General features: G+C 46.3%; 1 protein-coding gene across 2 annotated transcripts in view; it reads left to right on the top strand.

The window, feature by feature from the left end:
* MAPT (microtubule associated protein tau) overlaps nucleotides 1-27,189 on the top strand; it is a 1,161,691-nt gene that overhangs the window by 830,638 nt on the left and 303,864 nt on the right. For both annotated transcript variants that reach the window (XM_086923799.1, XM_086923798.1), the window contains one exon: nucleotides 12,659-12,930. In XM_086923799.1, coding sequence (XP_086779925.1) covers nucleotides 12,659-12,930 — 272 coding nt within the window. The remainder of the gene's footprint in view (nucleotides 1-12,658; nucleotides 12,931-27,189) is intronic.

The following is a 27,189-nucleotide window of genomic DNA, read 5'->3' as shown; positions in this document are numbered from 1 at the left end:
TTTTCCTCCCCTGCAGTATATTTGTTTTTCTCAGCTTCCACTCCTCACAATATTCAGAAGTCCAAGGATCTCATCAGGAGGAGTCAGAGTGATTTACAGAAAGGAGCCATCATTCACAGGCGGGAGCAGGAAAGAGGACTAGGGTGCTACTTTCTGATATTTCTAATACAAAAAAGTTCAGGCTAACATTGGCCAGTCCTGGACTTAAAATACGCGAATGTCTGTCTTCTTTACCAAAGATTCAAAATGGTGAGTTAGCAGCATATTTTGTCTCTGGTTTCATCTGAGACGTTTTTAGCATTTATTGATTGCTCGGATGCTTATTTCCACATTCCTATACATACTCTTTCCAATAGATATCTAAGATTCTTTGCACTGTGTCCTTCCCTTTGGCCCTGCACTGTCCCAAGGGTTTTACTAAGATTCTGACACCCTTGGAGGGGATCTTCCTCTTCTTGGGACGATTGTTTAATATGTACCCACTCTTTTCTTAAGGGTCAGAAAGCTGTCCAATTGATCTACTTTATTGATCATGGATTCCTGTTAAACTATGGAAATTCTCACTTGATAATATTCCAAGAGATGCAGTTCATTGGGGTCCTGATCACCACAAGGATGGGAAAGGTTCTTCTTCTTCCCATGCTGCAGCAGAAGCTGATGGATCATTTAAGGAATCTCCTTGACTCTCAAATTGCTCCAGTAAGGTAATGGTTAAGGGGGCAGGGTGACATGGCTGCTGCTCTGTTTCTGTCAAAGTAATTTCCTAGACTCTCAAATTGCTCCAGCGAGATAATGGTTGAGGGTTCAGAGTGACATGCCTGCTGCTCTGTTTCTAGTCTCCTGGGTTTGCAGACATCTGTTCAATCTGGTCTATGAACTTCTCTTGTTTTGTTGTGGGACCTGAACTTTCAGAAATAGAACTTCTTGGTCCAGGTCCTGGGTTTAATTTCTCAGAAGCTGCTTTGGGGTCTCAACCCACTGATCTGGCAAACTGAGTACTATTGGACCCTCCTCTCCCTCTGACTACAGCAATGGATGCCAGTGCTCTGGGTTGGGAAGCTATGTTGGAAAACAAATTGACCCCGGGTCTGCGTACTTCTACATTGTTTATGACACCTTTGAAGTGGAACGAGTTAATAACTGTATGCATAGCTGGTTTGGCCTTTGCTTCTTGGATCAGAGGCAAATCGGTACATCTCAGAACAGCTATTTAGGTCACAAGAGCCTATACGAGCCATCTGAGGGAGCACCAGTGTCCCATCTACTTGTGTTGCTAGCGAAGCTGGTCTGAATCTGGGTTGAGGAAAATTTCTGTCTTTGCCAGCAATGTATCTACCTTGGAGGGAGAATTGGTGCGCTGACCATAGAATGAGCCATGTTTGAGTCTCTTCAGGGTGTCCTCACCTACTTCTGCTTCCTCCTTCCTTGCCGGCAGGCATGGAGGGTGAGCAGGGATTATCTAAAGTATGTATTCCCTTACCCTGACTAGAAGCAGGGGTTGCTATTTGGACAAAGGTACCTACCTCTGCAAACAAAAGACCCCTTTTGTAACATTGTCAAAGAGGTTTGATCTTCCCATGATGACAAAGCAAATTGATTGCTTCCTATATGACTTTAAGGAACCTTTCAGGAAGAGCGTCACCGCTATACCCATTGCGAACTACATCTGGGAAGAGGAGATAAAAACCATGAAAAACCCAGCCACAGTGGCTGCACTATTGCCACGTTTGGAAAAAAACATAAAGCCCCTGAAGTTTCTCCCGCCTGTCTCATTGGGCAACCAAAACGTGACGCTGTGAGCACTCATGTGTCACAACGCCGTTTCCAAAAATCCATGTGCTCCAACCTCAGTGCCCCGCAATAATGAAGGTAAGTGCCTTGACAACATTCCCAAACGCTACTTATCAATGTCGGCACTCATGGTGTGTGCAGCAAACTCTTTGGCAGTGCTTGTAAGATACGACCACCAAATGTAGTCGAACATTGCACCATATCTTGACCGTCTCCCTAACAATGTAAAGGCCAAAGCAAAAAAGAACTTGGAGGATAGAGAGCATGCCTACTCTGATATCATTACCTGCGCCATGGACATGGTGTCCACAGGCAGGCTCAGCCGTCTTACAGAGGCAGTGCTGGTTGAAGGCCACCTCCTTCAGACTTGAAGTAAAGAGCAAAGTAAGATCCTGGACCTTCCATATAATGGCCAAGCCCTCTTTCGGAAACATGTTGACGACCGCCTCCAATCAATAAAAAGAGATACTGATATATACCAAATCATCTGAAAGAGACACGTTAGTGATAGATTCCTTACCTTAGAATATCCCCAGGCGTCAGACTGGATCCAGAAATTTTTGCGTAGCAATACCCCTGCACGTCGGTAGGCGTCGTCCGCGGCTCCGCGTCCGTCGTCCGCGTCGTTAGCGCCAGAATGACGTAGTCGGAGTACTTAGACGCCGCCCATGCGCGCTGACGTCAGTTCTTCTTTTTTCCGCACCAGCTAGCACAGATCCGGAGAAGCTCTACCCCTAGTCATTTTTTGACTAAACCTTTTGATCTTTTTTATCATTTCTCTACTCGAGTCTTCGACTCTAACGGTGCCGGTAGGGATGCCCGGGTTCAAACCCTGCTCGAAGTGCGACCAACTGATGTCGGTTACCGACCCCCATCGCGGGTGCCTGAAATGTTTAGGCCTCGGCCACGACGACCGCACCTGCTCCGACTGCCGGGCCCTGACGTCTAAAGCTAGGCGGGAGCGGTCCCGCAGGCGACTCGAGGTCCGGCAGTCGGGCCCGCGCCGTTCCAGGTCCCCGTCCCACGGGAGGACGAGGGACCGGTTGCGGGGTCGGAGTCATTGCAGCTCAGGGAGTGGACATCGGTCGTCAGGATCCAAGTCCTCAGGTAAGAGGCATGAGAGGTCGGAGAGACGTCATTGTTCTTCCGACCCACCCCGACGCTCGCACGATGCAGCCGGGGATTCGGGTGACCCCACCCACGCGGCTCCGACGGAGTCGCAAGCGTCGCCGCCTTCCCCACACCTTCGGGTCCATGGGCATGGCGCGTTGCCGGAGGAGATCGAGCGATACCAAATGGCCATGAGGTCCCACCCTCCTCAGTCGGGTTCCGCTGTGCCTCCGGGCCCAACGGTCCCGGCTGGAGGCCCTAGCGGGTCGGGTGCTTCGGCCCGACGCCGCCAGCGACTTCGGACCTCACCGGCGCCGGCCCCCCGGGTGTCGCCCCTGGCACCCACTGTGGACGCCGTCCCCAATCTTCCCTTCGGTCCGACTCTGGCGCCGGAACGGTGCCGCTGGGCGCCGCTTCCGACGGCCTTTGGATATTTTTATTTCCATGAGGATGCCCTGTCTGTTTCACCTGTTATACAGGAGACAGGTGACGTGGGTGACTGGGAGGGGTCTGAGGACCCTCTGGCACTGGAGTGCCAGTCTCAAGAGGACTGGACATATGAGCTTGGGAAGGCCAGTGGTATTGACACTTCGCCAGACACTGGATTTGTCTCCCCTCCCACCGTGGCTACGGAGGAGGGGGCTGCTTATAGTGTAGTGTTGACAAGGGCGGTCATGGCCTTAAACCTTGAGCTCCCCGTCGCGGCTGTAACGACTAACCTCCTCACTGAGGTACTCAAACCGCAGGCAAGCTCCAGTGAGCCTCTACTGCCGTTCAATGAGGCCTTGTGTGACGTTCTTGTGGGCACTTGGTCCAAGCCCGCCACAGGTCCGCCTGTGGATAGGAACGTGGCCAGACGCTACCGCCCGGCTGCGGGCGACCCTTGCTTTTTGTACACCCATCCTACCCCCGAGAGGCCTCTACTTCCCAGACCGCATTTCCGACGGCTCCGCCTGATCGGGAATCCAAGAGATATGAACAATTCGGAAAGAAAGTGTTCTCGCCCCTGAGTTTGGGGCTGCGGTCTGTCAATACCGCGTGTCTCTTGGGCCGCTACACCCGCACCCTGTGGGACACGGTCGCGGACGTGCTGCCACAATGTCCGGAGGAGGTCCGGCCTAAACTCGCCCAAGCCCTTGTGGAGGGCCGAGATGCAGCACGATATTCCATCCGGTGTGGGCTGGATACCACGGACTCACTGGGCAGGGCGATGGCAACGACAGTGGCGGTTCGATGCCACGCCTGGTTGAGGTCTGCCAACCTTTCGGACGATGCCCAGGCCACATTTCTGGACATGCCGTGCGACAAGGCAGACCATGCGCTTGAGCGTTTTAAGGACTCCAGGGCTACGGCCAAGTCCTTGGGCCTTTCGGCCACACGCCAGCAATCGGGTGCCTTTCGCTCCTTTCGTGGCCACGGTAGGGGGCGCCCCAGCACGTGCTGCCAGCCATGCACCGCAGAAAATTCAACAGCGCAGTGGCGGCCCTGGAAACCGCCGTGGCGGCGGTCAGGAACAACGGCGAGGCCAGTCCACACCTCCCTCCGCAGCACCTGCCTCAAAACCTTCCTAGTCTGAGTTTTCAGGCCCATGTGACGCCAGTGGGGGGCAGGGTTCGCCATCACCTCTCACACTGGCGCACTGTCACATCGGACAGGTGGGTACTGCAGATCGTCCGAAGGGGCTACTCCCTCCCCTTCGAGGCGACCCCTCCAGCCATGCCACCGCAATTCCACAGCGTGTCGGGAGATCACTTGCAACTTCTGCAAGACGAAGTCACGACCCTCTTGGCCAAGGGGGCCATTGAGTGCGTTCCTGGGCCAGAAGTAGGGTGTGGTTGTTACTCCCACTACTTTCTGGTACCCAAGAAGGGCAAACGCGGGCCTACGCCCTATCTTGGACCTACGGAACGTCAACGGCTTCCTCCGGAAGGAGAAGTTCAAGAGGCTGACTTTGGCTCAGGTCTTAGCTGCCCTTGACCCTGGAGACTGGCTGGTAGCGTTGGACTTGCAGGACGCTTATTTACACATCCCCGTCCTGCCGGCCCACCGGCGTTACCTGCGGTTCACAGTAGGCCACGAGCACTTTCAGTTTACCGTTCTCCCCTTCGGCCTTACCAGCGCCCCACGGGTGTTCACGAAGGTGATGGCGGTGGTCGCAGCTCATCTGCGCAGGTTTAGGGGTGTCAGTCTTCCCCTACCTAGGCGACTGGTTGTTGAAGGCGGGCTCGCCCCAGACAGCCGTCAGCCACCTCCAGACTACGCCCGACCTCCTGCACTTGCTGGGGTTCTCCATCAACGTGCCGGAGTCGCACCTGTGTCCCTCTCAGAAGCTCCTCTTCATCGGAGCGGTTCTAGACTCGGCGCAGTTTCGGGTTTATCCTCCCGAACCCGCAGGCTCTGATTCCGATCTTTCAGCCTTTATCCAGAGTCTCGGTCAGGTTAACGCTGCGGCTTCTGGGGCTGATGGCCTCCTGCATCCTTCTGGTGCATCACGCCCGGTGGCGGATGCGGGCTCTGCAGTAGGACCTGAAGTTTCAGTGGGCCCAGCATCAGGACAACTTGTCCGATAAGGTCTTGATCTCGGAGGGCACTGCAAGACACTTGCAGTGGTGGCTCACGGACCGCGATTGGGTCAGTGGCAGATACCTCTCCCTACCCCACCCGGAGCACGTGGTTGTGACGGACGCATCCCTCCAGGGCTGGGGAGGTGTTACAATATGTGCGGGTTGCGGCGCAGAAGTTATGGGCAATAGGCGAGCTCTTGGCAACTTAGGTTTTATTGCTGCAAACAGTTGATCGGTACAGCTTTTACGATTAGGATATTTCCTCGGTGACCGGCTTCGACTCCGTCGACGGTGGATGACCTTTTCCTTCTTCCGGGTCACGTCCGGTCTTCGGGGAGGGGTCTCTTCTGCCTCGGAGTCCGTCCCGACTGTCGGAGTAGCTCTCCAGCGATCACCCAGCCAGAGGAAAGGAAAAGAAAGAAAAGTGTCAGGGGTCTGTTCCAAATAACAATCGGTGCAGGGGAGGGGAAGTGAGGGGACTCCCGGTGCTCCAGTTAACGAGTGAACGGCGGGGAAGGGTGCCTGAAGGATACCGTTAAAGCTAAACGTCCCGCGGGGTTGTACCTAGTGTACGCTGACCTCCTACCCAGCCCCTTAAACGGTCACGTACCTGGAGAAGCCACGCACCTCCCCTGGGTGAGTGGCTGGGCGGCTCGTGGGAACGGTGGCCTCCTGGCTTTCCTCCGTCCTGGGCAGGCGCCGACTCTGCTCGCTTTTCCACTCCTGTCGTCCGACTCCCTTCTTTCTCTCCAGATGCTCGGCTCTCGATGTTTCCCGTGTCGTCTCCCGCTCTCTCCTCCTGGGCTTCAATCCTCCTCCGCTCTGTACCTTCCTCCTCCTCCTGAATCTCCGTCCTCCGCACTCTCTCGCCTTCCGTCCTCCAGGTGAACAAGCACACCTGAGTCCCGTCGGGTTCTCCTTTTGAGGGGCAGGGCTGGTATGCCGACTCCTCCCACTCGGCGTTTTCCTCAGAGTTAAAGGGCCATTCCACAGCGTTTGGCTCCGTCCAGCTTGCCACCGGGTCCTGTGATTGAGACAGAGAGAGGGGAGGGAACAAGAGTTAAGTCGGACCTCCCCTCGGTCGTCCCCTTTGCGCGAGGTAGACTAGCACCGGGAGGCTCTGAGTCTTTCCTTCCCTGCGGGACCCGTTTGTACACCCCGTTACAGGAGGCCACATGGGAGAGGCGGAGATCAGAGGCCTCTGGTCTCCGACGAAGTCCCGGCTCCATATCAACCTTTTGGAGCTGCGGGCGATCCGACTAGCACTGAAGGCATTCCTCCCCTCTGTCCGGGGGAGTGTAGTGCAGGTTTTCACGGACAACACCACCGCCATGTGGTACTGTAACAAACAGGGCGGGGTGGGGTCATGGACCCTATGCCAGGAGGCTCTCCGCCTCTGGCAGTGGCTGGAAGATCAGGGCGTGACCCTGGTGGTTCAACACATGGCAGGTTCTCTGAATGCCAGGGCGGACGAACTCAGGCGTCGGTGCATGATGGATCACGAATGGCGTCTGAACTCGGACATGGCGCAAGGCCTCTTTCAGCAATGGGGAGAGCCTTGGTTAGATCTATTCGCCACAGAATAGAACGCGCAATGTCATCAGTTCTGTGCGTTGGAATTTCCAAGGCGGCACTCGCTCGGAGACGCTTTTTGTCGCGAGTGGAGTTGCGGTCTATTGTACGCCTTTCCGTCTATACCACTTCTGCCCAGAGTGCTGAAGATCAGGCGCGGCCGGGCCCAGGTTATTCTTGTGGCTCCGGACTGGGCATGAAGATACTGGTATCCCGAGCTACTCAGCATGTCAGTCGATCCCCCGATTCGTCTGCCTCTTCGGGAGGACCTTCTGTCATAGCAGCAGGGGACGGTTCTGCACCCAAACCTGTCCAGTCTCCACCTACAAGCTTGGAGATTGAGCGGCGGCAGTTGAGGCCATTTGACTTGCCTCCCGAAGTCTGTGATGTCATTCCGGCAGCCAGGCGTCCCTCCACAAAGTCGGTATAAGCCTGCAGGTGGAACAGATTTGTGGCATGGTGCACAGCAAAGGCTGTGGACCCACTCTCTGCACCCCTTTCTGAGGTTCTCCTCTTTCTTCTTTCTCTTGCCCAGCAGGGCTCTGCTCTGGGCACTATCAAAGGGTACCTTTCTGCCCTTTCCGCCTTCTTACGGCTACCTGATCAGCCTTCCTTGTTCAAGTCCCCCATTGTAAATAGGTTTTTGAAGGGCATCACACACATGTTCCCTCCTGTTCCCTTCGTGATGCCCCAGTGGGACTTAAATCTTGTACTTACTCACCTAATGTGTGCTCCCTTTGAGCCGCTCCATAACTGTCCTCTCCGTCTTCTTACTTTGAAGACTGCTTACCTGGTGGCCATCACCTCTGCCAGGAGAGTGAGTGAGCTCCAGGCTCTTTCTTCTACACCTCCTTTCCTCTCTGTCCATCCGGACAAGGTTGTGTTGTGGACAAGACCCTCTTTCCTGCCCAAGGTTGTCACGGCCTTCGAAAGAGGAATAGAAGCTCCACCGTCTGGACCCAAAACGTGCTCTCTCTTATTATCTGGATCGCACACGCCAGCTCCGGGTGGATGACCAACTCTTTGTTGGTTACGTGGGCGCGAAGAAGGGAAAGGCGGTGCACAAGCGCACCATCTCGTGGTGGAACATCTTGTGTATCCAGGCATGGTACTCCTTGGCCAAAAAGGAGCCCCCTTTTGGATTGCGGGCTCATTCTACTCGGGCCACGGCGACTACAACTGCCATGGGCCAAGGAGTGCCCTTGCAGGACATTTGCCAGGCAGCTACGTGGGCCTCGCTGCACACGTTTGCAACTGGACAGGCAAGTCCGGAGGGATGGCTTCTTTGGCCGTTCCGTCCTCCAGGACTTTCTGGTGTGATTATTGGTTCGCAGACCCACTACCGGGGTTGGTATTGCTGGGGTATCTATTCTAAGGTAAGGAATCTATCACTAACGTGTCTCTTTCAGATGCACAAGTTACTACTTGTGTAACGATATATCTGTAAGAGACATTAGTTAGTGATAGATTCCTTACCGACCCACCCATCCTCCCCGTTCTGCGAACCGATATCTAGGGTTAAGGTCATCCCCTTTCAGAGCCCTAGTTTCATGGCACCAGTGTTGGTTCTATCATGGCTCTACGTATCTGGCGCGGAAAAGCTGTCTATCCGAACTGACGTCAGCGCGCATGGGCGGCGTCATTCCGGCGCTAACGACGCCAACGATGGACGCGGAGCCGTGGACAACGCCTACCGACGCGCAGGGGTATTGCTACGCAAAGATTTCCGGATCCAGTCTGACGTCTGGGGATATTCTAAGGTAAGGAATCTGTCACTAACTAATGTCTCTTACAGATATATTGTTACACAAGTAGTAACTTGTGCATTAGGTATCCTGTAGTATTGTAAAATACCTTTTTGTGGCGCACAAGGGAGAGGGCAATTCTCCTACAGAAGAGGCTACCAACAGTACTGGTAACCATTGTTTCAAGTTGGGTCACAATAGTTTCAACCACAGTACCATAAGCGGCAGCCCCCTCAGGCAGCCTACAATAGGCCAACCCAGAGAGAAAAGTTAGGTTGACAGAGAAAAGGAACAGGACGTCAACAGTGCTGAACTACAGGCACCTGCTGCACTTCAGCCCCGTAACATGCTAGTTGGTGTTAGATCTCGTTCAGTTCGGCCATACGCTGAAATTCATTCCAAAGCCACCTCCGATCCCTCCCCAGCAGTCCCCACAAAAACATCTGCCTCTTTTCAGGTTAGAAGTCCAGACCATGGTAAACAAAGGGTCCGTAGAAGGAGTCCCTGGAAATCAGGGGGGAAAAGGTTTCTACTCTTGCCTTTTTTTTAGTTCAGAAAAAGTCTGGGGAATGGAGACCGATCCTGGATCTGAGAAAACTCAAAACGTATCTCAGAAAGCAGATGTCTTGCATGATCACATGCCAGGATATCCTGCAGCTTCTAAACCAGGGAGATTATGGCACAATTAGATCTCCAGGATGCATATTTTCATGACCAGATACATCCACGTCATTGAAAATATTTAAGATTCACTGTAGCCGGCAACCATTGTCAGTTATAAGTCCTCCAATTCAACCTGAAATCCTCCCTTCGCATTTTCACAAGGTACCTGCACCAGTAGCGGCATCCGTAAGGCAAGAAAAGCACCATGTCATTCCATACCTCGGCTACTGGCTAGTCAAGGCACCTTCCCACCAGTTCACACAGAGGTCAACCAAATGCCTGCCTATGCCTTTTCAGCAAATTGGGCTTTACTGTGAATCCGCAAAGGTCAACCCTTCAGCCATCCGAGAAGGTAACCTTCTTAGGGGTTACCCTGGATACAGTGCTGAGCAAAGCATTTCTCACACCAGAAAGACTGACAAGATTCCTGCCATTTGCACATCTAGTGCAAAGAAAAAAGTCACTATCTAATAGAGACATCTAGCCACAGATTCCTTAACTTTTGTATTCTTCCCAGGCGTCAGAAGGTATATGCGGTAGACTCTGTCTCTACCAGATAATGCGTTACCGATGGTAAGTAACTTGTTCTTCCGTCGCCTCTACAATTCCCTGCTAAGGATGATATCCTCTTGCATTCTTTTGGTTCCATTCTGCTGCCTGCGAGTGCGGCATTTGCAGGAGGAGCTGGACAGGCAGTTGATCCAGACACAAGGCTCTTTCAAAGATACCATCCATGTCACCCCAGGAATGCACCGAGCTCTATCTTGGACTAAAGAGGCAAATCTTTCGTTAGGCTTGTCATTCATACACCAAGGTTACGAGTTGTTCATCACCACAAACCCTTCCATAAAGGGATGAGGAGCTGATCATCAGGACTTCCAAGTCAGCTCAAATGGGAGCCGTCTCAGCTGCTTTGTCACATCAACCTGCTAGAACTCAAGGCAGTGCATCTAGTCCTACAAGTCTTCATGAACGTCGATTCATCAAAATGCCTGGGATAGTGGAAGTTACATCACATTCTTGGCGTACCGATAATGTCACAGGAACTGACATCTCAAGAACTTTGACTCTGTGGCTATCATAAGAATTGATCTCATGTTATCTTTGGACACCTGTGATGTCACAGGAAGTGACATGGCATAGCCCTTTCACCTAGTACCATCACATGAAGTCACGCTCCTGACATTTGGTTAGTTGCATCACATAAAGAGGTTGGAGAATCTCTATCAGCTACACATACAATACAATACAATAGGTTTTATAAAGCCTGCAGCTGCTTGACAATAGTATTTATAAAGCCTGCAGCTGCTTCTGAGGAAGTGTCCTGGCTCCAGCAGCAAGGTACGGAAGACACTGGCATCAAATCACAGTACACAGACCCAAACATTGAAAGGGTTCTCCTGAGGAGGAAGTCAGAACCTTGCAGGATAATTCTCATCGCCCCTAGGTGGCCATGGCAACATTGGTTCATAGAGTTGCTTCTCCTATCAGAGAGACACCACATCCATCTGCAGCCATGTCATTCTCTACTGATAATGAGCCAGGGCCAAGTACTTCAGCCGGATCCAAAATCCTTACACTTCCCAGCCTGGCTCCTGAATTCAATGAATTTGTGCATCTGAACGTCCCAGGAGAAAGCAGGGATATTTTAGCCAAGGCTTATGCAAAAGTACAAACAAGACTTGCAGTGTGGTTTTGCATCTGGTGTCAGTGGTCCAACATGCACCCAGTATCATCTGCATTGGAAGAAATCCTTCCTTATTTATTACATCTAGTATGATCAGGTCTAGCTCATGCTTCCATTAAGGTTCACCTAGTGGCCATTGCCGTCTTCCGAAGATCAATGACATCACCTTCATTGCGGTCTAGCAGATTCGTCAAGCAATTTCTCAAAGGTTTATTCAGGGTTTTCCGACCAGTGAGGCATCCTCCCTCACTCTGGCAAATGAACACTGTGCTCTCCCAACTAATCAAAAGCCCTTTCAGCCCTATCCACAAAGCAGATATTCCATTTCTGTTTTGGAAAGTGGCGCTCCTGTTGGCACTGACCTCAGCAAGATGGGTTGGTGAAAAACAGGCTTTTACCATTTAGAAACCTTTTCTACAACTCAGGAACGACGGGGTGATTAAGTGAACATATTCCAAATAAATTAAGTCCCATCCGATTTTTACTTAAATAAACTGATAATTCTAAAGACTTTTTTCCTCAAATCCAATCAGTTATTATTAGCATACAGTGCTCCTAGAAAAGGTTATCCATTCTCGAAACAGAGCATTGCACAATAGATAACTAATGCCATTTAATGTTGTCATTAAAAAACTGGCATGCGTCTGCAAACATAGGTGCAAGCTAATTCAACCAGAAGTGAATCGATTTCGATTTGCAGGTCTGTCTAGCCAAGATATCTGCAGAGCAGCGGCCCGGAAGAATAAACACACCGTAAGTGATACCCACCATCCTCTAATGTGTTAAGCACATTTTAAATTTGTGTTTTATATGTATATGCATAGATGTGTAGCTATTGGTACACATTTATTCTGATGTTCATACAAAACAAAGTCTATTCAATGTCTCTAGTATTTGTATCTTTCATAGATTCACTTGCAACCCTCCCTCCTCCCTTAGGAGACTCACCTTCTCTGTGATATGGTACTTATTCACAAATGTGCTCTGAAAATCTAAGACACAGAACCTCTGAGAGGAGTGTTCTAGAGGGTGATGCAACCTGATTGTTTTAAACATTAAAGTTTAGTAAAGATGTGTTGCTGAAGTGAACATTTTATGGCCTTTCCGGGTACTGCTTCCGAATGATACCTTGGGACTCCCACTTCGACGACAGGGAATGATTCAAGCATGTGAATCTATGAAAGATACCAATACTGGAGAACTACAGTTACAGGTAAGTAACTTATTTTCTTTCACGGTCCACTTTAGTCCCTAATTCCTCTTAACGCACATGGAAAGGCACAGGCAGAAATCGTTAAAGGAAATCTTAATGACGGTCAAAAAAAATCAATATATTATTAAGATAATTAGTAATGAGATTGAAATGATGCTTCACATAAACAATATGTTTTTGATTTTACTAGGTTTGGCCCCTGTCCGTGTTCCCGGAGCTCTATTTAAAACCGTGTTGACCCATTTTAGCAATAAAATTGTATATCCGTCACTTAGATGCTAATTTTTTTATATTGTATTTCCTCTCTCTGTAGCTGAGTCGCCAAAGCCAGGGGATAGAAGTGGTTACAGCAGCCCGGGCTCCCCCGGAACTCCAAGCAGCCGTTCGCGCACGCCTTCAACAAACTTTGTCCATAATAAGGAGCCTAAGAAGGTGGCTGTAGTGCGTACTCCTCCGAAATCTCCTGCTTCTGCAAAGAGCCGTCTACAGGCTGTGCCAATCACTGCTCCTTTACCTGACCTGAAAAATGTGAGATCAAAGATCGGCTCCACAGAAAATCTAAAACACCAGCCAGGAGGTGGAAAGGTATTGTTAATGAACAAAGCTTAGTTTTTATTCCAACCACAGACTGCCCACGTCCCCCACCACCTTATTACCAGCCCTGTAGTTAAAAATGTTGCCATATGAGTAGTTGGAGAAGATTGGATGCTCTTTTCTGCACAAGCGAGTAGTCCTATTTCGTATTAGGAGCTATAGTGAAGAGAGCGAGCTTTCTTTAGGAGTTGTGTTACACATTTTAGCATTTGACCAACTACCATACTCGAGATCGCAATTTTCAACCTGCCTCCAACCTCATCTTCTCTCTCACGCCATGCAGAAGCAGCCTAGCGGTCTGCTCAAGCCTTGCCTCCTCCCACCTTATGCGAGTGTAGTGGACCTAGGCCAATGTCTGCCAACAATCCAAGCATGCCTATAGGAAGAAGAATCCTTGTCTTGCTTTGTACAAAAGAAGCGGCTTCGTATGTGCATAAATTGTCATAAATACCGCTCCCAGAGCAATTGCAAGATCCCTGCAAACTTTGAATGCAAAATCCTGCGAACCATGGGCACGGTTATATTGAGCAAAAGCATGCCTATTTCCAATCTGCATCAACTAAAATGGAAATTCCTAAAACCGTCTCACACTAAGTTTCCATTGTCCTAGGCTGGGGGATTTGCTAATTAAAATTTACAAAACCAAACTTGAGACAAAGTTTCCTCTCCCATCCCCTTTTAGTAAATAAACACACCTAAGGCATATTTACAATATTTTGGTGCAGGGCAACGCTGCAAGCCTTCTAGCAGCGCAGCCACACATCAAAAGAAAAGGAGAGCAGGAAAGCGCCATGTCTACAAGGTACTGCGTATTCCTGTCATTTCTGACAGCGCAGGTGCACAAACTGCAGCTGAGCGCCAACACAGCCACCCATGCACCATCGTGCAAGGGTGTCTGTGTTGTTGGCACCTTCCTGCACAAAAATAATCATACGGGGCATATTCCTCTTTCTATGTGTCCTGCAGAATGCAGCACCTGTGGAAAGACGAAAAAACTTTGCTTTGGGAAGGAATTAGTGGCTATGTTGAATATCTGGGGCAGTATGAAAAACCATGGTTGTAGCGCCAGAACACACACAGAAACACCCAAGAAATGCCCCTTTCACGAAGAGCAATGCGTGAAAGTGGGCCATATTTACAAGTCCATGAAAAGCTATGCAGGGTAGCTTTGTGTGGCTTTGTAAATATGGGCTGGCGCACTGCGCTACCAGAGCGTTACGAAAATGACGCTTCGGTAGTGTAAAAGTGCCAGAGGGGCATTGTAAATATGCCCCCTAGTTTCCATTTTTTTAGAGGCTTTTGGTGGGCTACCTACTTATATAGTACAAAACTATAGTTAAAACTGAATTTAATTTCACACTTATCCCCTGTAGGCTTGAGGTAGTTAAAAAAGTGATTTGTAGTAAATTACTATATGATCCTGTCTTTGACTAAAGCAGGAAGTGCTGTTGTGCAAGTTTGTACAGAGTAACATAGCTTTTCACAATAGTGCTTCTGATTTTAATTTTAAGAGATTCACTGAGGAGCATATTGTGTACAATTTGTACTCTAGGCTCAATTAACTGTTGTTTTTCTTGTTTGCTGAATTAAGTACTTTCTTAATAACAAGATACAACATTTGACCTCTGGCACATGTTTGATGTACAATATCATATTTTAGATATGCCACACAATGGTAGAAATCTTTTTTTTCAGACATATGGATGGAGCCATGCAATCATTTAAATCTGAAATAAATAGTACTCGATCTCTTGGTCTCTTTCTGTATCGGAGTCCGGTGCATTTTTGAGGAGCAATGGATAGAGGACTATCTCTGTACTGGAAAAGTTTTCAACCTACCACTTTCCACTAAACCCGAATCACTCTTATTATAGGCAACCATACTACCCATTTGCTTCTAACAGATAGCTTCTGTCATCATATTCCATGGTGCAGACTAGGCAGAAGATCACCACTCAAAGCAAGTAGGAAGACCAGTCTTTTTCGATTCCTCCACGGGCTCAGTAATCATCGTAGCAGCGAAGAAAACACATGCAGTCTCCTCTTCTTTCTCAGTTTGTCCAGACAAGGAGAGTAGAGCCCAAGATTATTGGGGAAGAAAAGCATGTGGTCCAGCGGCAGCCTCTTTAAAAGTGTCTAGTGCTGCAACCCTGTTGGGGCGTTATGAACGATCTTTTTGGGATTCCCTGGAGCATTTTAAGGAAAAACTGCCGAAAGAGGATCGCCAGGATTTTGGAGAAATTCTCCAAGAAGGGGCACTGGTATCCAATCAAGTAATCAGTGCAGCAGCGGATGGGGTTTCTCTGGCTGCACATTCATATGCGCATGAAATATGCGCAAGGAGGTCTTCCTGGTTGCGTTTACCGGCTTTGAAGCTTGGAGGCCACCAACACATCTTAAATCTACCTTTCTCTGGCAGCTCCCTTTTTGGCATAACCAAAGGGGATGATGGACAGAGTGTTGAATATTGCAAGCACTCACCCCCAGTCAACTGATCTGGGTTTAATCCATCATCATTCTTTATTTCACTCCGCCACCCCAGATCAGACATGCCCATATGCAAATCAGTCTGACTCCGTGCCTCATGGGAACAGTCCAGCCCGAACTGCCAAGCCATGTCTTCCCTGGACCGGAAACAAGCATCCTGGGACTGGTTTCTGGCTAATCAGCCTTCATCAGTCAGGCTAGCTTGAATCCAGTGGCAAAGTGAGCAAGGGACCCACGTCTGGGCATACCCTGCCAACTTTGGGCGAACAAAGCAAAACCAAAGGGGATGATGGACGAAGTGTTGAACATTGTAAGCACTCACCCCCAGTCAACTGATCTGGGTTTAATCCATCATCATTCTTAAGCTCACTCCGCCACCCCTGTTCAGACATGGCCATATGCAAATTAGTCTGAGCCTGTGCCTCATGGGAACAGCCCAGCTCGAACTGCCAAGCCATGTCTTCCATTGACCGGAAGCAAGCATCCTGGGACCTGTTTCTGGCTAATCAGCTGTCATCCCACTGACGAGAAGATGGCCAGGATGAAGGCAGAGCTAGACACGCTGAAGGCCGTCGGCTTGGAAAAGAAAAAGGAATTTAAGCGCCGATACAGGCCTTACAACCCCAAGAACTACCATCAGAGGCTTCAAACTTCTCAATGGTCGCAGAGGCAATTCCAGCAATCCAAGTCACATTTTCATGGCCGTTGTTCCTCCAGAGGCAGAGGAGGACAGCAACAGCAATCCTGCACCGCAGCCAAAACCTCAGGCAAACAATGATTTTCTACTTCCTCTAACACCGTTGCCCACTCCAATGGGAGGAAAAATCTCAAATCATGTAGCAGAGTGGTGCAACATAACCAAAGATAAGTGGGTGTTGAATATACTGAGCAATGGATATGCGCTATGTTTCCGTGCACCCCCAAAGAACATTCGTTCAGTAAGATCACATCTTCACCAACTAAATTTACTATATCAGGAGGTTTCGATCCTTCTACAAAAGTTGCCATAGAAGAGGTTCCTCCTGGTCAACAAGCAAAAGGAGTCTACTCCAGGTATTTCCTTGTGCCAAAAAAAGACCAAACACACAAACTCAGACCTATCCTGGATCTTCGATCTCTGAACAAGGTCACCCAGAAGGAGAGGTTTCATATGTAGGTGCTACATCAAATATATCCGCACCTACAGAAAGGGATTGGATGTGTTCGATAGACCTCCAAGATGCGTACTTCCATATCACGATTGCTCCACGTCAACGCAAGTTCCTGCGATTTATGGGTGCCAGACATTACCAGTTCAGAGTCTTTCTGTTCGGCCTCAAATCGACACCACTAGTGTTCACAAAATGCATTACGGTGGTGCCTGCAGCTTTACATTGACAAGGCCTGTTCGTGTATCTGTATGTGGACGATTGGCCGTTGAAGGGTTCATCCCCCTAAATGGTGAGGAACCACTATCGAAGCTTCCTAAATCTACTACACCGCTTGGGCCTTCATGTGAACATGGAAAAATCGGTTCATCAGCCCACTCAAACTCTCCATTATCTGGGCGCCACCCTAGACTCCAGCATAGGAAAAGGGTTTCCTTCGGAGGAGAGACTGTTATAAATGAAGCAGAAGTGCAATGCCCTTCTTAAAGCGCATCAACCATCAGTGTGACAAGTGGCATCACTACTGGGGTTGATGGTCTCTTGCATTTTTCTCATTGTCAACTACAGATTGAGAATGAGACCACTACAGCAGGATCTGGAGGACAAATGGGACCAATCCTCAGGACATTGGGAAGATCAAATTCTCCTTTCCCACTCCGCGAAAACGTCCATTGTCTGCTGGATTGAGCCGAAAAATCTCCTAGTGGGAGTCCTTTTTCCTCAACTTCTCCCAAAACAATAAAACAATTCATGATCACGGATTCCTCTCTTCAAGGATGGGGGGGGGTCTCACATGGGTTGCCTACAGATTCAGGGCAGGTGGTAGAGCAAAGAGCAAACCTATCAAATAAACATGTTGGAACTGCGAGCAGTTTAACTAGCCATCAAGGCATTCCATCCATCGATTCGGTCAAAGTCTATACTAATACAGACGGACCATACAACCACCATGTATTACTTAAACAAACAAGGTGGTACTCGCTCTTGCCCACTGTCCCTGCAATCACAAGCCATTTGGCACTGGCTCCTGGCCAGGAATCTCTCGATCACAGCGGTGCACCTGCCAGGAGAACAAAATGTGCAGGCAGACGCTCTCAGTCGGCACTTCGAAGAACAAGAAGACTGGGTGCTCAACGACGAGGTGGTGGCGCACATCTTTCATCAATGGGGTCATCCATCCATCGACCTCTTTGAAGGTGATCTAAACAAAAAATGCTGCACCTTTGCTTCCAGATTTTACCGGGGAGGAACGAGAGGGAATGCCCTTTTATCAAAAGGGCATTCCCTCTCGTTCCTCCCCGGTAAAATCTATCACCGGTCTATCACCGATCCAGAACTTTTGCGTACTCTTTTCTTCCCCTTCCTTTCATCCTGAAGGTGGTGACCAAGCTCATCCGATCCCAGATGCAGCTGATCCTGATAGCACCGGACTAGCCTCACCAGTGGTGGTATCCGGACCTGTTACAGCTCTCAATGTGTGCACACAGGAAACTTCCATGCAGACTGGACCTACTGACCAAAATGAGCGGGAAAATTCTGCACCCCAACCGTCCCTCACTGAACTTGGCAGCATGGCTCCTGAGGTCTTGCAATACGGCCACCTGAATTTCCATCAGGACTGTATGAACATTTTGAGTGAGTCAAAGAGACCGTCCACAAGGCGTACTTACTCTTTTAAATGGAACCAATGTTAGGATTTTTGCTCCAAAACTGTTGTGTTTAACTGACTGTATGAAAACCCAAATATTTTCCTTCGAACTAAAAAACTGTTGTACTTACCTGTGTTTTGTAAGACTCACAGTGTCATATCTTGGCATATCACCTTGAGTAGTAAAAGTAACTAAAAAGTAATCACAAAGTAATCAAAAGTAATGTCTATGTATTCTAAACTGTATTAAAAGCAAATACAAACCTGTAACAATTGCAATTTCAACCACAACTGCATTTCCTTGTAAAGTTTTGCATTTGAAAGCACATCCTACTAACCTGTGCCAAGTCCTGCTTGATTTTAGAAATAAAACATAAGTATACCTTTTTTATACTTACTTAATTGGTCTGGATTCTGTCTCTGAGTGTGTGCAGGCCGGCTGACTCCGGAATACGGGGGCTCGCGGTTCGATCCCTGGTGCCAGCGGCAGTTTAGCTCAGCACCTTGTAACTCTGGGCAATAGCTCGCTTAATCTTCCCGACGGCCCCCAGCCCCGGGACACCTCACCTGAGGTAACTGTGTGCTTTACAAATGCTGGTATTATTGTTATTGAGTGAATACAATAAACACTTAACACACCCTCCTGAAAAGCCTAACTGCTCGACCACACTACCACAAAGAGAGATTTTATTGATGATCTAATTTAGCCTCCGCTATTCCTCTGGGGACCCCCTGGACTCTGTGCACTCTATACCCTACTTTAGTATAGTATATGCAGAGCCACCTTCCTACAGTCAGCAGATGACTGTCCTTAAGCCCGAGGTGTTTTAGCATTGCAGGGTAGCTGCTGCAAACCGGTGTTGGTAAGACGCATATAGCTTAAATCTGAAGCATTGTGGCGTGAGATATCCAAAATCTGTAACTGTCCTCAGATGTAGGGGTTACGGCCAACTTTAGAAATTTGCTGAACACAAGAGCAATCGTGACAGTCATAAAAAGAAAAAATTGCTTTGATAAATTAGTAAATTTTTGTGACTCATTCGCACAGTTGCATGTATAAATGGTTATAGGTGTATAGAGTTCACAAATTTGCAATGCAAAATGTAGAAATCAAAAGATTTGCAGATGGCCAGTTCTTCCTAGTGTACAGAAAAGTCTGACTTTATTGGTAGTTGCTAAAATAGCTATGTGAAAGCCAGAGTTTATCACTGGCTCGCTCACACAATTGACACAGCACATTCATATATAAGATCTGCATCAAAAGATATTATACACATATCAGCATGAATATAAGAACAGCAATGTGACAGTACGAACATTAAAACTGAAAGACACTTACAATTGTGCTGTTCAGTGTGCAGAATAATCAGAGAAAAAAACGTTCAATAAGCAGTTTGAAAAAAGAAAACCCGTAACAAAAAAAAGTGAAGTGAAAAACCGTACAGCTCCCAAAGCTTACACAAAGAGATTGCAGGAATCCTACATGTTGAATTCTGTTATGAAGGTTGTACACCAGTCTCGGGCATTTCCAGCCCAATTTTATTTATGTTTAATTCTATTTTTTGTGCCCTACATGGAAAGTTTTAGAAAAAAAACACAGGAGTATGACCCATAAACCAATTGAGATCAGGGTAATTATATCAAAAAGAACAACAATATCTCAACAGATATCAATAGGGAGTCAGTTATACCAGTATGTAAAATACATTACTACATGGAAAGTGACATATGTTTCCTGCTTTTTTACCCTCTGCCATTTTGTGTATTTATTCTAATAATGACACTACAAATAAAGGGTTAAAGCTCCTCAGTGGTCTCAAGGTCAGCAACCCATAACCTTCCACCAACAGAAACACCAGTCCAAAAGTAAAGGGGGTCGCAAATATGCTTCTGCTGCGAGTAAACCACCTACAGCGATTTAGGATTGAGTCTCTACTTCCCCCTCTTCCTTTACCAACTCTGGTGGGGTAAAGCATTGCGACCCATACACAGAAACTGAATATTGTTCAAAATAGGTACAGTCTCAGATTCACTCTTCATTCCCCAGCAATGTCGCCAACAACCAGAGATGCTTCAGAAAGAAGTAAAGTACTGTTGCAGAAACAAGCTGTTGACACTGTTCCTTCTTCCCAGAAAGAAATAGCAATTTATTCCTGCTTATTTCTGATGGGAAAAAGAGGGCCAAAGAATAAATGGAGGTCTATTGTGGGTCTGAAACTCGCAAACAAATAGGTAAAGAAAAGTTCTGGATATTAGAATTACATCAAATCTACCTGCAGATCCTTCAAGATGGTTGGCTACCGTCCATATATCTTCAAGATTCATATTTCCATGTGCCTATAGCTTTGTAACTTTGTAAGGTCCTGAGATTCGTGGTTGCCAACCAACATTATCAGTTTAAGGACCTTCCATTCGGCTTCAAGTATACCCTCAGAACATTCCCAAAATGCATGGCTGTCATTTCAGCACATTTTAAGAGACAGAAGATCCTTGTTTATTCATATCGGGACAACTGGCTAATCAAGGTATCCAACATTTCAACAAGCTCATCAGCATTTTCACATGACAGTTTCTACTTGATCACACATCAATCATGAGAAATCAAGTTCAACTCTAGTGCAGTCCCTACAATATCTATAAACAATTTTGTATATTTTAATAGAAAAAATATCCTTCAATAGAGAGACTGTTAGCTTTACATTTGAAATCTACAGTCTGCTGAAAGCAGTGCATATGACAGTGAGGCACATTCTGTCACCACTGGGCTCCATAGCGTACTGCACTTTCTTGTCCCGAATGCCCTCCTCCACATGAGACCATTAGAAGAAAGTCTGAAAGACCAGTGGTGTCAGTTCTGAGACAAATGAGAGACAAGGTTATTCTTTCTCCTGGTGCAGCCCAGTGCCTCAATTGGTTTTGGCATCTAGAGAATCTCCGGAGCAGAATTACTTTTCATGAAGTCATTCCATCCCTGATGATTGTGACCGATTCTGCCCTTTCGAGTTGGGGTGCGCACATGGATCACGTTCAAATTCAATAGACTTCGGCCTCGAAAGAAATGACATACCATATCAATCAATCTATTGAAACTGAGGGAAGTAGGCCTGTCCCTATAAGCTTTTCTTCTCTTTTTTCAGGACTGACTTCTTCCTTGTTTAGACAAATAAGAAAATGCAGCCCATCTCCCAGAAGTCCAGAACACTGAAGTGGACTCTCTTAGCTGATCAATTCTCGACCACCACAATTGTGTCCCCAATAGTTCTGTCCTTCACAACGTCTAATGTAACTGGTGCTTTGTTCAGAGAATTAAAATTTCCCAGACTTTGCCTAGAGACTCTACGAACCAAAGGCGGAAGCTAATACAGTATTCATTGAGTGAGCTACTAAATTTCTTTACACGTATCCTCTGATTCCAGCATTAATCATCTAACTGAGTTATTGACAACCAGAATGATTTTAATTGCACCGGAGAGGCCCTACCAGTGTTGGTAGGTGGAACTTCTTTACCTGTCAAATGGCCGCCCAGGAATCTACAGTGCAGACGAAACCTTCTGCACAAAAAAATGCCACTAGATACTGCCATACTGCACCCCAACCGACCATCCTTGAGTTTGGCAACTCATGTAAGGACACTTTAGCCTTCCATAGGATCGTGTGGACTTCTAAGATAAGCTAAACGTCCATCAACAAGAGATTCTCACTCTTTCAAATGGAAGAGGTTCTATTTTTGGTGTTCTGGGAACAATTTTGGTCCGGCCATCTACCAAGAAGAAGCTTTGCTCCTATATTTGCTTCATTTAAGCAAATGAGGCCTACAGTTCCCTTCACATACCTCTTTTTCCGAAATAACAGTGGTCAAGGACTACGCAGAGAACATTAACACTGTCTTTCCCCCAGTCCAGAAACATTCCCCCCTTAGGATTCAGCAGTGTCCTAATGCACCTCCTATGTTCACCATTTGAACAAATTCACCAGGCTGGCTTACACACCTTTCCTAGCAATTCGCGTTCCTTGTGGTGATAACTTTGGCAAACAGAGTGTATTAGACACAGGCTTTATAGCAACAGGGTAGTAATGCGGACTTATCCAAGATTTCTATCTGAAGCAATTTCACAATTTCATGCAAACCAAACGATTACCTAACAAATGTTTTTTCAGAATCCTACTTATCTGGCAGAGAGTGATCTCTCCACACACTTGATGTTAGGAGAGTTCCAAAATACTGTCTTGATAACACAACAGAAATTAAAAGATCCAAGCAGTTGTTTGTTTGTTGTGGTCTTTTACGTGCCTGGTTAGCCATGTTCAAGTAATCACTGTCCAGATGGATAGTTTCTTGCATTCGGTTATGCTATCATAAAGTAGTTAAATCGTTACCTGGCAAGCTAAAAGGCCACTCCAACAGAGGTAAAATGGCTATGGCTGCTTTACTGAGAAATATTGCCATTAATTTATAGTTGGTATTACCCAAAAGCAATAGATGGCACAGAGTATTTGAGACAGATTTCACCCCTGATCTGGGAGATGTTCGTGACAATTTCAAACCGGACCCGTTTGGATTAATTGAGATCTGACAGTCAACAAACGAGGAATCTAAAATCAGATCCTAGGGCCATTTGATACTCATCCCAAGGCAAATGAGTCTGGATCATGATCAGTTAGCATATTCCTAATACGAGAACTAAAGGCAGCCCAAAAATAAAGCTTAAAATCCAAAAGTTGAAATCTACCTTGATTATACAGCAATATCAAATATTATATAGCCCGCATTGCTCTCTTATATCACCAGATATAGTTACCAATGGCCCCATCAAGTAGCTTAAAAAATTATTATTGGACTCGAAACGTAATTGCACGAAAGAGATAGAGAAATGTATGCAGAATATTAATTTTAACAATATTACACCGTCCTATTATACAAATTTGAAGGCGGTTCCATGCCCACATCTTGGTGATACCTACTTTTAGAATGGGCTCATAGTTCAATTGCAAAATGCCATCCACTTTAGTACAGATCTTGACCCCTAAATAGGTAGCAGATTGGAACAGTTTGGAAATTGTCTTTTTTGCTTGAAAGTTGATCACAACATACATTTTTTGATAGATTGAGCATTTAGCCAGAAACAGCTCTAAACATCTCAGCCTCAATTGATGCTTGGTCAATCGCTAATATGATCAGGCATATAGATTGCAACATTATCGGCATATGCTCTAATTTTTATTTTGACCCCATCAAGTTTAATCAGACAAATCTATTGATTAGCAATAAGTAACCTTAGGTAGGGCTTGATATATAGGGCAAATAGTAGGGGGGATAATGGCAAGGTCTGATGAGTACCCAAACAGATGTTAACTAGTGGGGAGCTATGCCCTTCCAAGACTAGCCTACCCAAAGGGTTTTTATATAGAGATCTGCTACAGAATCAAAATCCGGCACCAATGCATATGCCAGGCATTGTTGACCAGAGGAAGGCTCACGAGACCCAGTCAATGGCCTGTTCTGCATCCAGTAATATCATAACCACCCTATCGCCCATTGACTTTGCAACATCAAAAAGAGCAACTGCTGAGTTTGTATGGCTAATGGTATCTCTGCCCCTGACAAAGCCATTTTGTTCGGCGAAACTATATACTGGACCAAAGGAGCCAATTGGGCAGTAAAAATGTTGGCAAACATATTCTTATCAGTGTTAATCAGGAAATAGGCCAGTATGACCCTCTATGTTCAGGAGGTTTCTCTTTCTTTAAAAAAAACTATAATACTGGTCGATGTCCAGTAGGCGGAGGCTTTCTCCCCATCATCAACATTTGACACCAGATTAATGAATAAAGTGAGAAGCATTACCCTAAATGTTTTATAAAGCTCCTAAGGGATAGTGTCCTACCCTGCTGCCACCCATTTGTCATGATTCAGTGGCCAGATTATGGTATAGACTGAGGTTAAAAACTATGGGTCAGATTATTGATAAAAGAGTTTTCTGCTTTACACACAAGTTACGGTCTGCCACAATGGTTCCTTTTTAAGTGTTTACAGATTTTCGATTTTATTTTTTCACAACTGTTTATATACAGCCACCGGGAAGGACTCTGGTATTATGACGTATTTTTGCACTACAATCACACACAAAAAAGGGGGAGAGGACAAACTCCTACCCAACCTCCCCTATAGATATACACATACACAAACGAGAGAGGCAGGAGTGTTTGGTTTTGCACTTAATTAATTAAAGTAGCATGTGCTAGATGTGTAAAAACTGCCCTCACCAGCAAATTGTGGTATGCTTCATCATAGGGCTTGCTGACTCTGACTCCTGCACAAACGAACACCTAGGGTGGAGCAAAAGGGAAGGGGGAGACAATACAAACATAAACTTAAAGGGATCAAAAAACTATCTTGGGAATATCCGCTACTATGTTTATTTTTGGATTTCCCGGCCTAGATAAAAAGTAAAAAATTGGATGGTGGTGTTTGGGATTTTTAGTAGCTCGTCACCCCTCCTAGCTGTATACTTGTTGTCAACATGTTTCTGGCAATGTACTGTAGCCCTAGCGCATGTCTATACAGCTTTCTTCAGGTCCACAGATCTTCCTACCCTGTTTCTGTAGGTTCCGGGTATGTCCTTTATAGTCTGGGGCTGTTAAAAACACATTGTGGAAATACTTATGGAAAAAATATTGCCAATACAATCATAGTATTCAGGTTCAGGGCAATGGATGTTTAATGCAAACATCCAGATCCTTTGTATAATTCCTCCCTAGCACTGTTACCATTCTGTTTTATTTCACAAAGTCAGTTATCATATGGATCTTCAGTAATTATAAAATATATATATATATCCCCCTAGTCGCCTGAATTCAGGTTTTAAGATCAACTTAACTTTAATGAAATGGTTAGAAGTAAATCTCCTATGTACACTCTATTCAGAAAACATTTACGACGTATACATCGCTTGTTCAAACCTATTCCACTTTGGTCTATAAGGAGGGATAGGATGTCCAGAATACTTATCGATAATAAGCACCTACCAAGTTTCAAAGTAGTAGAAGCTTGAATTGCCCAGCTTCTTTCCTTTCATCTAGCCTATGATTTACACTTATCAGTTTAGGATATCATGTTAGCACATAAACGGGACATCAGTCCCTGAATCTCTGCGGTGATCTCAATTTCAATTGCTATTGCTCCACTCTGTATTGCTAGATCTTGGGCTAATCCCTCACCCCATTAGTATCTGAATGGTGGGTACTCTATTTCCAAATGTTCTAACTCAAATCAGCTATTCTTAGAACCAAAGGCATTAAGGGTCATGCAGGTCTTAAACATATTAGGACCAGAATGTTTGATGATTGAGGTGTTAGTTGTTTTTATCTCTGCTATTCTGCTTAACTTTTCTATGCAAAATGTTTATCTTTCTTTTTTCTTTCTATTAAGAATGTTTTGATAAGTATCATTGTACGATTTCAGTGTGATTCTATATGATCATATGTAACTCAATAAAAAAAAGGAAATATTGCCATTGCTTTAACCTCCAATGCTGCCACCTGGAGATGTGAGCACACATTTACGAGATATTAGAGACCTCAATTGGATTTTAGGACAGATGTCTAAGTAGGGCAGACCTGCTTGAAAAATCTCTTTGCGGAGCTTTCATTATTTTATCTTTTTAACCTTCCGTCATGGTTATTGGGTATGAGCTTGCTATTTTATTCAGTGTTCATTATTAGTGGAGAACCCCTGAAGGAGAAAGAAATGTTTCTTACCTGTAAACATAGTTGTCCTTCAGAGAAATCTCAACTGAAATCATAATTAACCTTCTCTCCTTCCTAGCAGTAGGAAGAAAGATGAATAATATTGTACATATAACGTTATCCTTGAATTCCGTTGTTAAAAAAAATAACTCTGGTAACTGCCACCTAACAGGCATAATAGGACACTGGAGGGCTGGGTGCCTTCAAAGGTGCAGGGTCAATTTTCATCCAAATGTAGCTGCAGCCTATATGGCTACATTTTCCTGGTTCCTTTCACTTAGTTTTTTTCAAAACAGGTTTGTGAATGTTTGCTTTCAAAGTCACCAAATCTTTGTAGTGACTATTCTATATTTAAATGTTTTTAGCTTTTTTAAGAACATTAATGGAATTGGCCATTCTGGTATATTTTCTGGGCTGCAACGAACATAAAGAGTTGGAGGGTCTGTTAACCAACAGAGCTGAGTCTAAGAGGTCCTATTAGAGTGACCCTTTTGGATTGCACTGAAGCAGACCAAGTGGTCACATGACACGAGTATATGATAGATATCCTATCAGCCCACCCATTTGGCGGAGCCTCGTCATGTAGGACGTCTAACCAGGGTGGTGAGTCAAAACCCAGATGAATTGGCCAGACAACACACACTACTGGTTCATATTGTCAAAGTGTCCGTGCCACAGAGTGGTGCTGAAAAAGTGCAGTGCAAGACAGGGAGTGAAAATCAGTGATGTTAAAATGACGGTTGAGGCAAAGGAAAATATTTTTATTAAAGATATTCGCCAAGACGCCAGGTTAAAAAGAAGTGTAGAACAGTGTGAAAAAATCACTGGGATGCTTTGCTGTGTTATAGATTAGGCCAACATGTTTCTGCCAAAGGTGAAACTACACCGGCATTCTTCAGGGCCAGATTCAAAAAGATGTTGCTACTGCAAAGGTACACTATTTGTGCGAAGTGAAAAATGAAAAGGACAGACCAAATTAATCGTTAAAGAGCTGTCCAAACTACTGGAGTGGTCTTATAGACCATCCTACCATATCTTCCGGACCAGTAGTTGATAGAGGAAGAGATCCTGTAAAATGAAAACAAAAAGATAACAAATTTTGTTTGTTCATAAATCATAATAGACTTATCACATTATAAGGACCATTATATAGACTCAGCAGGGCTAGTCCCTATTAGAACGGCCACACACAATAAAGGTTTCGTATTAAAGTAAACCACC

Source organism: Lissotriton vulgaris, chromosome 5 (genome assembly GCF_964263255.1).
Source record: "Lissotriton vulgaris chromosome 5, aLisVul1.2, whole genome shotgun sequence".
Classification (NCBI taxonomy): domain Eukaryota; kingdom Metazoa; phylum Chordata; class Amphibia; order Caudata; family Salamandridae; genus Lissotriton; species Lissotriton vulgaris.
Note: the sequence above shows the minus strand (reverse complement) of the source record. Positions and strands in the feature narration are given on the sequence as shown.